The sequence below is a fragment of the Lissotriton helveticus genome, chromosome 11, assembly GCF_964261635.1.
Source record: "Lissotriton helveticus chromosome 11, aLisHel1.1, whole genome shotgun sequence".
Classification (NCBI taxonomy): Eukaryota; Metazoa; Chordata; class Amphibia; order Caudata; family Salamandridae; genus Lissotriton; species Lissotriton helveticus.
Window position 1 is genome coordinate 152,797,538 of NC_136072.1, and position 14,455 is coordinate 152,811,992.

General features: G+C 47.5%; 1 protein-coding gene across 2 annotated transcripts in view; it reads right to left on the reverse strand.

The window, feature by feature from the left end:
• Window positions 1-14,455, reverse strand: part of PDCD10 (programmed cell death 10) — a 186,512-nt gene that overhangs the window by 16,821 nt on the left and 155,236 nt on the right. For both annotated transcript variants that reach the window (XM_078665863.1, XM_078665864.1), the window contains exon 7: window positions 8,387-8,469. In XM_078665863.1, coding sequence (XP_078521989.1) covers window positions 8,387-8,469 — 83 coding nt within the window. The remainder of the gene's footprint in view (window positions 1-8,386; window positions 8,470-14,455) is intronic.

The window sequence follows — 14,455 nt, forward strand, 5'->3', positions numbered from 1 at the left end:
GCAAGTTGATACACACGAAACCCCGCTGGATCAATTGGAAAATCGTTCCTCAAATTCACACGATTTCCAGGTACAGGCCAAATAACAACTGTTGCAAATGGACAAGGTATTGATCCTGATTAGAGCAAAAAATGACGATTTAGAAGCCAGGTCCAGGGGCAACAATGTTCGCCTACTTGGTATTCCTGAAACTACGACTATTACTAAAATGGAAACGTTCGTGGAGGAGTTATAAAGTGACCTGTTCGGTGCTGACCTTTCACCGGTTTTCATAGTGGAATGTGCCCATCACACATTGGGTCCTCATCCGCCTGTGGGGCCACTCCATGTCCGATCCTAGCCAGTCTGTTGAACTACCGGGACAGGGATGTGGTGCTTCGCCTGGCTCGAGAATGGGGTACCATCCAGTACAAGGGCAACGCAATCTCATTTTTTTCGGACTTTATTCGAACAGTCCAGGCGGCGAGACGTCAATTTATCCCAGTCAAACGTTTGTTGCAACAGGCGGCGATCCTTTTCTGCCCTACTATATACCGCCAAGCTGAAGGTCAGGCACGAATGCAATCCTCACTTTTTCACGGATGCTAAATCAGCGATGAAATTCACAAAACATGCGGGGGGAGGGGGGGGGGAGAGACGGACCACTGGGACCAAGGATCACAAGAGCCCAGAGAAGTGATAATGATGGACTGTTATTTGTTACTAGTGATAGACATACTGCTGCCATGTACTCTAGTATCTCACTTGTATAGGCGCTGCAATATGGTTTATATAGTAGCCGACAGGGTTAACTCTGCATCAATCAATCAATACATTTATAAAGCGCACAACTCACCCGTGAGGGTCTCAAGTTGCTGAGAAAAGGGGGGGGGGGCGGGGGTGCTGCTACTGCTGGAAGAGCCAGGTCTTGAGGTGTTTCCTGAAGGTGAGATGGTCCTGGGTCAGTCGTAGGTGGGTGGGAAGAGTTCCAAGTCTTGGCAGCCAGGTAGGGGAAAGATCTTCCTCTGGTGGTGGCTCTGCGTATCCGTGGTACGCTGGCGAGGGCGAGGCTGGCGGATCGGAGCTGGCGGGTTGGAGTGTGAAACTTGAGGCGGCTGTTGAGGTATTCGGGGCCCTTGTTTTGGAACGCTTTGTGTGCGTGGGTGAGGAGCCTGAAGTTGATCCTTTTGCTGACGGGAAGCCAGTGCAGGTCTCAGGTGGGCAGATATGTGGCTGTGGCGAGGACGAGTCGTGCGGATGCATTCTGTATGCGCTGGAGACTTATGTGAAGTTTGGCTGTGGTTCCTGCGTATAGGGCGTTCCCGTAGTCCAGTCTGCTGGTCGCGAGGGCCTGGGTGACTGTGTTTCTGGTCTCGGTAGGGATCCATCGGAAGATCTTTCGGAGCATGCGCAGGGTGTTGAAGCATGAGGATGAGATGGCGTTGACTTGCTTGGTCATCGTGAGGGAGGAGTCCAGGATGAATCCCAGGTTGCGAGCGTGGTCCGTGGGTGTTGTTGCGGTGCCCAGGGCTGCAGGCCACCAGGAGTCATCCCAGGCGGATGGGGAAGGTCCGAGGATGAAGACCTCCGTCTTATCTGAGTTCAGTTTGAGATGGCTGAGTTTCATCCATTCTGCGACATTTTTCATTCCTTCCTGGAGGTTGGATTTGGCGATGGCTGGGTCTTTGGTGAGGGAGAGTATCAGCTGGGTGCCGTCTGCGTTTGAGATGATGTTGAGGTTGTGCTTGCGTGCGATGGTGGCGAGGGGGCTCATGTAGATGTTGAAGAGGGTTGAGCTTAGCGAAGAGCCCTGGGGTACGCCGCAGATGATCTCGATGGCCGCTGAGCGGAAGGGAGGGAGGTGTACTCTCTGGGTTCTGTCGGAGAGGAACGAGGTGATCCAATCTAGGGCGTTACCTTGGACCCGGCGTTGTGGAGGCGAGTGATTAGGGTGCGATGGCAGACTGTATCAAAGGCGGCTGAGAGGTCTAGGAGGATGAGAGCTGTTGTTTCTCCATTGTCAAGCAGGGTCCTGATGTCGTCGGTGGCTGCGATGAGGGCGGTTTGCCTCGAGAAATGTTGTCAGCTGTTTATTGACTGTCTTCTCGATGGCTTTTGCAGGGAAGGGAAGAAGGGAGATGGGGCGGAAGCTCTTGAGGTCTTTAGGGTCCGAAGTGAGTTTCTTCAGTATGGCGTTGATCTCAGCGTGCTTCCAGCTCTCTGGGAATGTGGCGGACGTGAGGGAGTTGTATATGACGTCCTGGAGGTGGGGTGCGATGATGGAGTAGTCTTTGTTGAAGATGTGGTGAGGGCAGGGGTCGGAAGGCGAGCCGGAGTGGATGGTGTTCATAACGTGGGTGGTGTCTTCCGTCCTGATGGGAGTCCAGGCGGTGAGGGTGGTTGTGGGGGGCGTTGGTTCGGTGGCTGGGGGTGGGGTCTGGGTGCCGAAGTGGTCGAGAATATCGGCGATTTTGCGGTGAAAGAACGTTGCGAGGGGCGTGATGTCGTTGCTGTTGGTGCTGGGGTTGGAGAGCTCTTTTACTATGCTGAAGAGTTCCTTGCTGTTGTGTGTGTTGTTGTCCAGCCGTTCTGTGAACGATGTCTTTTTGGTGTTGCGGATCAGTTGGTGGTGTTTGCGAGTGGCGTTCTTGAGGGCTGTCATGTTTTCTGTCGTCTGTTCGCGGCGCCAGGCTTTCTCGAGGGTTCGGTAGGATTTCTTAGATTCTTTGAAGGTCGTTGGTGAACCATGTTGTCTACCTGTTGCCGGGATTGCATGGGGGGGTTTTCAGTGGTGCAAGGTCATCTGCGCAATTGATGATCCACTGTGTGAGGTTGCAGGCTGCGTCATTGGTGTCGGTAGTGTTGACTGGAGGGTTCTGGCTCAGAGATGTGGTCAGCTGTTCTGCGGTGACTTTGCTCCAGCATCTACGGGGGGGATCTGTTGTGGGCGGTGGTGGGGGCATCTTCGGAGTTGGTCGTGACGTTGATGGTGTTCCAGTAGATGATGGCGATTCCTCCTCCGGTTTGGTCGACACGGTCCTTTCGGGTGATCTTGTAGCCGTCCGGGATGGCTATGGCGATGTTGGGGGCTGAGGAGGTGTTCATCCAAGTTTCTGTGAGGAAGGCGTCGTCTGGTGCTGTTGTGTCGAGGAGGTCCCAGAGTTAGACGGCGTGCCTGTGGACGGAGCGGGTGTTGAGCAGGATGCACTTGAGGTGGCTGTTGCCTGGTCCGGGTGGTAGGGTGCAGGTCCGGACGCAGATGAATTTGCAGGTTTGGCAGAAGAAGGGTCCGTGGGTGCGCTTCGGAGTGGCTTGGTAGCAGGCAGATGGTCGGCCGGTGTTGAGTGTGTGGAGGGTTGTGGGGTCGTACTGTCGACGGGTTTCTTGGTTTCGGCGGGGGCCAGGAGTTCTGGCGCTGGGCGCGGTCCAGGCACGGACGCCTTCAGTGCGCCAGCGGCGTACCCGCTGTGCGGCCTCCATATGAGGGGCTGTGGGAGGGAGGAGCAGCTGGGAGGCGGGAGTGGGGCGGCCAATGGGATGACAGGGGGTGGGGCCGCAGGGGACGCAGCGGCGGGAAGGGCGTGGCACAGAAAGCAGAGGGGGCGGGGGGAGGGCACAGAGGGCACAAGGGAAAGCGAGAACAACAGTGAAAAGTACCAAGGGTAACAGGAACGAGCACAGGAAGAACAGTCACAGGCAATGCAGGGCCGACCTCAGTGGGGAGAGGCGGTCAGCTCACGGCAGGCAGCGGCGGGGTAGCATCACAGGAGGACCGTGTAGCGGCTGGGCGGGTGACCTACCTGGTGACAGGGTCGAGGGTCGCCGATACCCGTTGGGGTTTAAGTTTAATGTAGCGGATTGTTCACTGAGTGGCGGTATATATTTCTCGGCCACCCTGCCTCATGGCTGGTTTGTATGCTTGTTGCTCCACGCAACAGGGAAGAGTTCCCATATACTACTTCCAGGCATGACACTGGTTTTTTTTCTTCGTTTCGGGTGGGAGGGTTTCATGCACAACCTAATTGGGGGGTTGGTGTGGGTAGTGCTGGGTTTGTTGCAGCTGTTAAGTTAGTTAGGAATGCACTCTACAGCTGTCTACAACACGCTATTCCTTTTTATTATTCGTATGGTACCTGGCTCAACATAGTTGGACGGGCAGAATTTCCCCCATAGAACACAATTATTATTAGCACAGATGTGGCAGAAAAGACCAGACTTGTCCATGCATACCTAAACCGCCACCGTGTAGATATCTGTATGCTGCAAGAGGCTCACCTAAATAGCATGTTGCATATGAAATTACATCATAAGCATTGTGGCCACACATTTTCCTCTATATTACGTCAAACTATGCTAGAGGTGTGGCTATATTGATATGGCAGGGACTGAATTGGACAACGATAGAATCGGCAAATAGACCTTGAGGGTAGGATCGTAATACTGAGTGGGCTATTGGGAGGAATAAAAATGATGATAGTGGCCATATATGGCCCAAATACAGACTGCCCAGAGTTCTTTCGACACGTGTGGGCCAATATCAAGATTACAGGTTGTGATACGATAATATGGGGAGGGGACTACAATGCCGCACTAAATGACACAATAGACATAAAAGGCATGTCCCGTAATTTACTTCCGAATGAAAGTGCAGGCTTAAATGCATTGATACACGAGGGGGATCTGACAGACATTTGGAGGGATAGGCATCCAGGGGTATTGGAGGGCATGTCTGTTCCAACACCACAGAGTGTGGTCGCGATTGGACTTATGGCTAGTATCCCGCGACATTGCTACCTGGACCTCTCCCCCAGGACACTTTCTGATCATGCCCCTTGTCTGCTGCAGGTGACACTTCCTAACACCACCCCCGACATTTATACAGCTGGAGGTTGGCCCCTAACGCTTTACTCGATCAGGCCTTTAAAGAAGAAATACACAGGGAGATTGAAGGATTTTTGGATACAAATACTGGGTCTGTTTCCACACAGTGTGGGAGGCATTTAAGGTGGTGGTGCGGGGTAAGTGCATATCAAGACACGCAGAAGTGCTCAAGCCTATTAGATGCACGCTAGCCTCTTTAGAAAACGCGTATTAAAGAATTAGAGTGTGATTATTTCAAAGCAGCAGACCCTACAATATTACCAAGACTTAATATCTGAATTTGAGGAGGAAGCACAAAGAGGTGAAATTTCTAGGAAAATATACTCAAGCCAGGCGTTATGGGGGTGACCGATGAGGGAAAACCCTAGCTAACTTGCTGAGACAGTCGCACACAACTGCCTATATATCAGAAGTTCTTGGAGACAACTCCAAGATTATTAGAGGCCCATGTGAGGTACTTGAGGAATTTAAAGAATGCTATACCAAATTATATATGGCCACGCATCGGTCCTTTCTCAAATCCATTGAACTGGTGTGGCTAAGCAGGGCCCATAGGGAGTATCTGGACAAGCCCTTCACTGTTCACGACGTTCTGCAGGTGATTGGTAGTCTACCGACAGCCAAGGCCCCGTGCTCTGATGGGCTAACTACTGAATTCTAGAAGGCGTACGGAGATATCTTAGCACCTCAATTATTTGCGGTATTTCAGGAAGCTGAAGATGCTGGCGTACTCCCTCCATCAAGGCTGGAGGCGATTATCTTACACTGCTGAAACCTGTTCAGGAGATGAACTCGTACAGACCGCTCTCCTTAATTAACATAGCTACAAAGATATACGTGAAATTATTGGCCAACAGCTTGCAACCCCTGTTCCCCATGATCGCGAGACTCGATCAATCAGGGTTTAACCCCGGAGGATCTACCGCTCACAATCTCCACACTTTCTTCACTGTGGTACATTAGTTAAAGCCAGAGACCAAAGCACTTGTGGCGTTTTTTGACGCCACAAAAGCGTTAGGGCTATTCTAAAGCATCGAACGGTTTACCATCCTAGGGAGGATGGGACTCAGCCCCACCTTCATAGCTCTAACTAAATGACTATACTAGACCCTCTGCAAGACTGCGCATGAATGGCTTGATCTCCCAACCATTTGCTATTTCTCGCAGGACACGACAGTGCTGCCCCGTCCCCGCTATTGTTTGCCATAGCGATGGAACCAATAGCGGCTAGAATATGTCAGCATCACGCCACCAGGGGATTTAGCTCTAGCGGGCTTCTGATCTCATTATATGCAGAAGACATGACGCTATATATAAGCAGTCTGGCGATTAACCTTACACCATTACTTAGGGAGCTGACAAAATTTGGCGGGCCATCAGGCATATATTCATAAACTGGACCAAATCGACCTTATCCCCCCCCTAACGCCAGCCACTAAGACTTTTGATCAAGAATTCACACTTAAGTGGGCAGAGGGCCCGGTAAAGTATCTAGGTATCTGGTTAAGTTGCGTTATACAAGAAATATGGAATCTGAACTTTGGCTGCGCCATTGCATGGTTGGAAGGGTAAGTTGGGATGTGGGCCAAGCTACCGCTCTCTCTCGCTCACAGAATAGCCATAGCGAAGATGATCCTTTACTCAAATGTTTGTATCTATTTATCAATATACCACTCCCATTAACTTTTTTTACACACTTCGGTCTCTCATGATATCTCTGGTTTGGGCGGGGAAGCAAGCTCGCGTAAACTGGGAGATACTTGCGCTCCCCTTGGGACAAAGGGGGCTGGGAGCCCCAGATATGCCAATATACACATATTGTGCACAAGCAGTTTTCCCATTTCTGGATTCGCACAGTTGCGTTCCAGCCACACGTAGCGGTGGAGATGGACCTAGCAGCTCCTACCCCCCTTCAGGAAGCCGTATATAAAAAATACTGCCGACCTAGAGACTGTATAGACACTGGTGAGTGGGGCCAGGGAATGACTATGCATAAAAGCTAGGTTGGAAACAGTATATGCTCCATCAATCCCTCTGCCTTACAATCCCCAGATCCCAGCCAGGTGTGATGGCGGAAAAGTGGTACTGGCATCCTCGAAGGGGCTAGAAACGTTTGCAGCTTTATACCCTGAGGATGACTTCTGTTCTTCACCAGTGGCTGGTGCAGAAATTCGAAGTATTTTCCGCTACTTTTTTTCTATTTTAAAGTTTGAATCACATGTAGGCAAATGCACTCCTCATTCACGAAATCCCCTCCAAAGAGACCAGCCCTCAAACAAGTGATAAACGCGACCAGCTCCTGCAGGCTCATTACAAGATCATATAGCTCTATGCAAACCATGTTACCCGTAGTTGTGCCTAAGGATCAACAAGACTGGAATACAGAACTAGACGAGCAGGTGACTAGTGAGCATTTGGGTCTTCTGCTGTGGCGAGCTTCAGGTACTCTCACCCAATTATAAATTGAGATTAATACACTTTAAATATATCCATCGGTTTTACAGAACCCCTAGTCAACTTTTGCTGCATGGGATTGCAACCAAATTCTAGATGTTGGAGATGTGGCTACATCCCTGCCACTTTTCTGCACATGGCTTGGAGTTGTCCACCCACTGCTGCCTATTGGTTTGCCATATTCAACAGGATACATGACGTTTTAGGGACCCCCCATGAGCCAAATCCGATAATAGGCCTTCTCGGCTATGTTAAAAACACTAAGGCTGAGCACCGTAAATTGCATGCTTTGTTACTCCTGATGGCTAAACGTAGGGTATCTATACACGGTTAAGGCAGGGATCACAGACGTCACATTCAGCCACACACAACTGATGACCTTTTGGTAACGGATGCCTGCGACCTCCAGGCCGAAAAATATATGGGACCCATTTCTGGACTGGTTAAAGTCACTGCAGGCAGATATATCTACCCCTCCTGACCCGGAGGTGACTGGCAATGAAGCACCATTGGGGGAGCATTCTGCGAGTCACCTAGACTAGTTAGGTCTTAAGACATGCTGCTCTTGGGAGGAGTGGGTGTCGAAGCTATACTAGCTGTAACTCTTGTTGCTAAATATTCTGGAGGCGATCCGACCCAAAGTTCATTGCATATGACATTACATGATGAAGAAAGTAAGCCCTATTCAATAACGTGGGCTGTTTGTATTTTGAAAAATGCTAATAAATACATTTATAAAAAAAAAGAATCCATTGTCTAAAGTGTAGTGCGTTACATGCACTAGCTAACTAATGTTTACGGTTGGGAATACACCCAACTTAAGTAATTCTTGCTTTCTTTGCTATTCTATAAAAGGACTGAGCAACATTATCTAAGACACATATAGCCAGAAAATAACCAACACTAATACAGTTTATCATCAACTTTCCAGAATAAACTTAAATCTTCCAAATTTACTTCTGTATAACAGGATGAGAAAAAGACAACGGTATATAATGCAAGTCACCTTGTAGCAGTAATGACAGCAATAGACACAAGTGTTTGCAAATACATTGAGTAGTTGATTACTTACTTTCCATCTTTGAAATACGTTTTCAGAGTGTCACTGAAACTTTTGGAATATTTTACAAACTCTTTCTTTTGATGCTCAAGTGCCTAAAACATAATATAACACTATTTTAAAATGAAAAGGATCTCAACACAGAAGTAAAACATTGTTGTACATATTGGAGTTTGATACCACAGGCATGCAGAACGCCAAAGTCAAAACTTTAAGTACACATACTTTACGGACATGCATTATAGAAAATGGATATCACTTTAACAACCCCTACTGCGGTCTACACATTTACTACATAAGATAACAGTTAACATAGACCGAATTATGGTGTGATTGGTGGAACGTCTTTGATCAGTTCAAAATTCTTCTAGGATGACTAATGAACAAGTTACTTATTTCGATAACACTATTTCTGGTGGATTTTCTATCTAGGATGACTAATGAACAAGTTACTTATTTCGTTAACACTATTTCTGGTGGATATTCTAACTGTAGATTACCTAACCATTTGAATATACCCCAGGCGTCAGACTCTATCTGGAAAATCTTTGGCAGTAACCCTGCTTGAAGGTAGAGTCATGCGGCACTGAGCGGAGGTCATTCTGCTTTGGAAGTGAAGTGCTGAGCCGCATATAAGCACCATCCATGCGTGCCAACGTCAGTTGCTTTTTAGGCTGCCCCCAGAAGCAGAGCCTATCAGCTGACTGGTTGGGACCAGTGTGCAGAGCTCTAAACTTCGTACCTTGTAAGATGGAGAAAAGAGCCCAGTTCACAAAATGGGAAGAATGGCAGGGTTGGTGAGCAATCTGCAGTTAGATTCAGTGTCGACCAGAAAGAGTCAGGATGATGAGAATTTACCAGACATGAAAAGACGTCAATACTTTTGGAAAAAAGGAGGCTAGGGTCCGTAATACCAACCTGTCTGGAAAGAAAGTTGTGTATTCTACTGGTTAACAGTGAGGGCTTGCAGGTCACTCACATATCGCCCAGATGGTATTGATGGTAAAAAATTGTAATGTGAGGACTAGATCTAGGGCCTATTGGGGCATAATGAAAGGAGAAGGTAGAATCGAAGGTTGCAAACCTTTAATGAAAAGGGGAGGGAAAAAAAACAAAAAAACCCATATCACATGAAAAATGATAATATGATACAGAAAGTTAATTTGACAACTGCTAAAAGGCCAAAAGAGCAGACAAATAACCATCAAGTGTACCCAAAACTCCTCCTTGGTGGGCTAAGGACTACATAAGCAGCAATACTTTGGAGATATTGGTCTGAAGTGGGTCAACCTGCAGAGTCTTGCACCAAGACACAAATCTGTTCCAATGACAGGCGTACACTCTATTTTGTGGAGGGATGCCTGGCTGCCAAGATGGCAACAATCTTGTGAAGGAGGTCGAATCCATTGAACCACGACTGCCGAATCTCCAAGCATGTAGGTGAAGACTGAGCAGTACTGGGTGCAAGACACAGCTATGCAGTTCTAACAGAAGATCCTCACGAAGAGACCGTCCGATCGGAGGGTAGATACTGATGACCAGGAATTTCTGCTGCCACACTTTCCTGGCCCAATCCAGTGCCATTAGGATGACTTGGGCCCAGTCGTTCCTGAATTTCAGCAGAACTCTCAAAAGGAGAGTTAGAAGCAGAATGGGGCTACAGGAGTCCAGAGGGCCACTCTAGCAGGAATGAGTCGCCAAGAGAGTCGTCCGGGAGACTCCAGCGTGCCAAATTTTTGATATGGTGCATTTGTGGCAATGGCAAAAAGATGGAGCCAGCGTTCTCCCCATTTGTGAAAGAAAACTTGCACCACCTCTAGATTTAATTGCCATTCATGATGCACTAGGCTTCTGCGTCTAAGAATGCCTGCCCTGCTGTTTAGAGATTCATAAGCACCTGCAATAAACTCCCTTTGAAGGATGGCAGGAACGCTTACAATGCTGAGCCGATGGCCCGCAGCTCCAGAAGGTTGATGTGGATCTGGGCTTCTGCCGGAGGCCAGATGCCTCTAATCTCCACCTCCCCCAGATGACTTCCCCCAATCCAGAAGTGTTGCATTGGTCACTACTGTTAGCTCTTGAAAGAGAGGGGTCTGCCGCTGACCCAATCGCGGACCAGCAGCCACTTCTGCAGGTCATTTGCAGTATCCTCTGAAATCTGGACATAGTTGTAATGATCCCCCGGTGCTGCGCCCACAGGGACTTCGGATCTCAATGCAGAGCCTGCATATGCCACCTGGCGTGCTTGATCAGCAGGACACAGAACACCATCAGTCTCGACAACCTCAGACTAGTCTTCACTGAGATACAGGTTAGGGGATAAAACAGAAGGATCATAACCAGAATGTCCTGGAGTCTCTGCTCTGAGAGGGTGAGAGTGGTTAATGTGGTGTCACAAGACTGCACCATGTTCACAATAGCTCAGATAAAAGGGATCTTAAGTAAATCCCAAAGAGGATGTCAGGGGGGTTGCAGCAGTCTGGAGGTGTTATGTTCCTGGGTTAGGCCCATACAGCGCAGCTGCTCATTTCTTACATTGTCCTATTTTTCACAAAAATTCAGCAGTGAACTTTTGCACATATTTGCATGCATGACTATGTTGGATTAATTTCTCTGAAACTACTTTGTGTACATATCTAGCTTCACACAACATTATCACGTTGCCTCCAACATCATGTAGAAGGCATCTTTGTGCACTATGTACAAATGTCGTGCTATCTTCATCCATGGGGAGACAGAGCTATCTACATATCCATAACATCGCTAATCTACAACTTACATCGCAAGGCTACTGTCTAATATAAATAATGAGCATCCCAATAGATTAGTAGAGGAGGCACTTCAGCGGACACTGAAGGTCTCTGCATGCTGAGACTTGACAACGCAACAGTCTGAAATCTCCATGAGAGGGTGTCCAGTTTGTGACAAAGACGGGCTCTTACACTCTCTCCCACCAGGTTACGAAGTTGGATAGTCATTTGCGGGGAATTCTTGGCTTTAAACCCGCACACCCTCTAGGTACACTTAGAGTAGGGTTTTGCACAGTAGGAGTAAGCCAGATTACTGCCTTGTTTATGTGCCTGCATATATACACTGTTTTAGCACTATGGTAGAACTGTATCTGCTGATTACGCTTTTGTTGCCTGTAATCACATTCTTCTTCTGTCTACGGATTATCGCTGCATATGTATTCTATATGACAATAACGTTGGTTGAATAAATATATTGAAAACATCCCACTGGATATTTCTCTGAGCACAAATAAGCAGGAGTGACTGAGCGAAAGATTGACAGGTTTCCCTGATCCCTGAGGGGTCAGGGCTGTCATGTTCAGTGGTTGCCAGAAATCATTCAATCCCTGGTAAGGTTAGAGGGGGAGGGGCGTACGGTGGCACTGAGAGCTAACTGGTCTCTAGACCAACAAATCCTGCGGGGGTGCTCAGAATCAGCCTAGGTACCTCACCCACAGTTTGTTGTCCAAAAACATGCAGGTCCTACAGATTAGTGGGAAATACACAACAGAGGGAGGTGGGAAGTGTCTGGGACAAGCCCACCTTCAGCAGCCAGTTGTCAAGTAAGGGGAAAAACAGCAACCCCTGACCTCGGAAGGTGCACTGCAACCACCATCACTTTTTAGAGCACCTGAAAAGCACTGGGGAGGCCAAAGAGTAGCACATAGAACTGAAAGTATTCCTGTCAAGCTCTATAATGAGATGAAGGTCTCGGTCATTCTTAAGCATAAGGAAGTAGTGGGAGTAATATCCAGTTCCTTGTGGAAAACATTTGTCCAAAGTGATGGCTTTCCATTCTGGGAGAAAATGTTGATACCAGTCTTCAACAGGATGGTTGTGTGACTGGAAGATTAAACTAACAAGCATTGGAAATGCAATAGGTCTCGCATTAGAAAAGTTGGAGCGATTGGTTTTGTAAATGACAATTTCTTTTTTAATGTGTTGGTATTGAAAATAGCCAAATTAATAGCTTTGTCATTTACAATGCCAATACTTTAAACTTTTTCAACTGTGACACCTATAGCATTTGTAATGCAACATGTTTTGTATGTACGTGACTTAGATGTATTCATCTAATAAATACAAATGGCTTTTAATTTTTTTAAATAATTAATATTGAAATAAAAGTTCTTGTAATTTATAATAGCAATAGCTTAAACTATTGTAAATAACTTTTGTGCCTAAAATATGTGCCAGTCACACAGGTGCCCTTACATATCTATGCCCACTCTATGCAAAGGGCTAGGTGTCCTATGAAAAATACAATGTTAGGTCGTGTGTTAGACACACAACTGGACATCTGCGCCGAGGATTTGCACGCAGATATTAGAAAAAAATGATATAACCTCTGCTTCTCTCAAACCCAATGCGCACAATGTTGTAGGGGGTGGACGTTTTAAAACAGCCTTGGAGCAAAGACGAGCACACCGACATCACTGAGGTTTCTGTGTGTCCTCGGTATTAGGTGAAGTGTGAAAGCCTCTATTCTTCCGTTCAGGAAGGAGGAGGAGGCAACAGCTGTAGCCAAATAGAGGGAGCAAGCATTAGCAAATGTAACAAACATTTGCAATGCAATACGTCTTGTATTTGTTTGACTTAACTATTGAAAATCGCGTAACATGCTGTAAAATAAAGCGGGCGCCCAGCTCTTTAAATAGAGTCCATGGTGAAAAGTGATGTGGGGAAACTGGGGGCCGGAAAGGGCGGCCGTGGAAGGTGGGAGGGGGAGTAGGAGAGTGGTGCAGGCGGGAGGCGGGGAGCGGAGCCTTTGAAGAGGCAAATGGTCGCTGAGCAGGCATTGAAGAAAAAAAATAATCCGCACAACAAACATGCTGTTGTTACACTCCATGGTCCATGCGTGGAGCTGCACAGCGTTTGCAGGCATGGTGCAACAGGCGGGGGCGAGGGAGGGGAGACGAGGGTGCTCTGCAGGGGTGATGGGACCTGGTGTAGAGAAGGCGAGCAGACGACTGTGGGGGGCGGAGGGAAGAGAGGGCAGTGGAGACTGGGGTGGCGACAGGGAGATGCATGCACGTGCATTGGGTGATAAGTTGCTTTCAAGCAAGTGTTTATTGTCTAACGTTTTTATGTACATTAACACACAGTCAATAAACGACAAGTGACTGCAGCTGGCTGGGCACATATGATGAGGCTTCTATGCGGGTAAAAAAGGCTTTTATGGCCTGGAAAGGACACGCACGGATTCCAAAGGCCGCCTGAGAAACTCTTTTTGGCCAGAAATGGTGAAAGCGTCTGTATCTCCCGTCAAAGTGAAATAAACACGAGTGCTAAAAGTCTCAGCTTTTTCCCTCTAAACAACATGTCCTCCTGAATAATATGATTTCTGTGCTGTTTCTTAGGCAGGCTAAAAGAAACATATTTCAATAAAAGCTGCCACATAATCTGAGCCCCGGCACCTATCCCGCCACAAATTAAGCTTCATAAAAGCAGATGCAACCCACACTGTAAAAGCGGCACTAGCTCAGCCAACAAAAAACAAGTCTACTCCAGCTTCACCAAAGGGGAATTGTCTACATGACAAAGTTGAGAAACGTTTACATTATTCCCTGTATTTTGCCCCTGTGCACTTACCTATCCTTGCACGTTCTTCTTGTTTACAAATACAAGCACATTTGTTTGCTGTAATGCTTTCTCTTGGGGTGCTGGGATGTAGTTGAACGTGGAAAACATACAAATAAAAGACCTTTTATCCGAATCATAAAACGCGACTTTTTCTTCATTTATCACCCTTCTCCCCCAGTCAGATGCAATAGCTCAAGCTCGGGCAAATGCAAAACCTGTTGCATTTGCGAGACTTAAAGCTATTGTTTTTTAAAACATAAAAGCAGGGGGGGTGACCATATCTAAAGCGATCCGCCCGTGTTGTAAATATAAAAAAAGGGTGACATGCTAACACAAAGCGGTGCGCCTGTGCACAATAATTCAAAAATAATGCTTAAAGTGGGCTCGAATAAGTGATTGATTGTGGAAATGAAAATGGAAAACCTGGGGAGAAGTGATAATGATTGATAGTGAACTTGAAAACCTTTGTGAGATGTGGTGATGACTG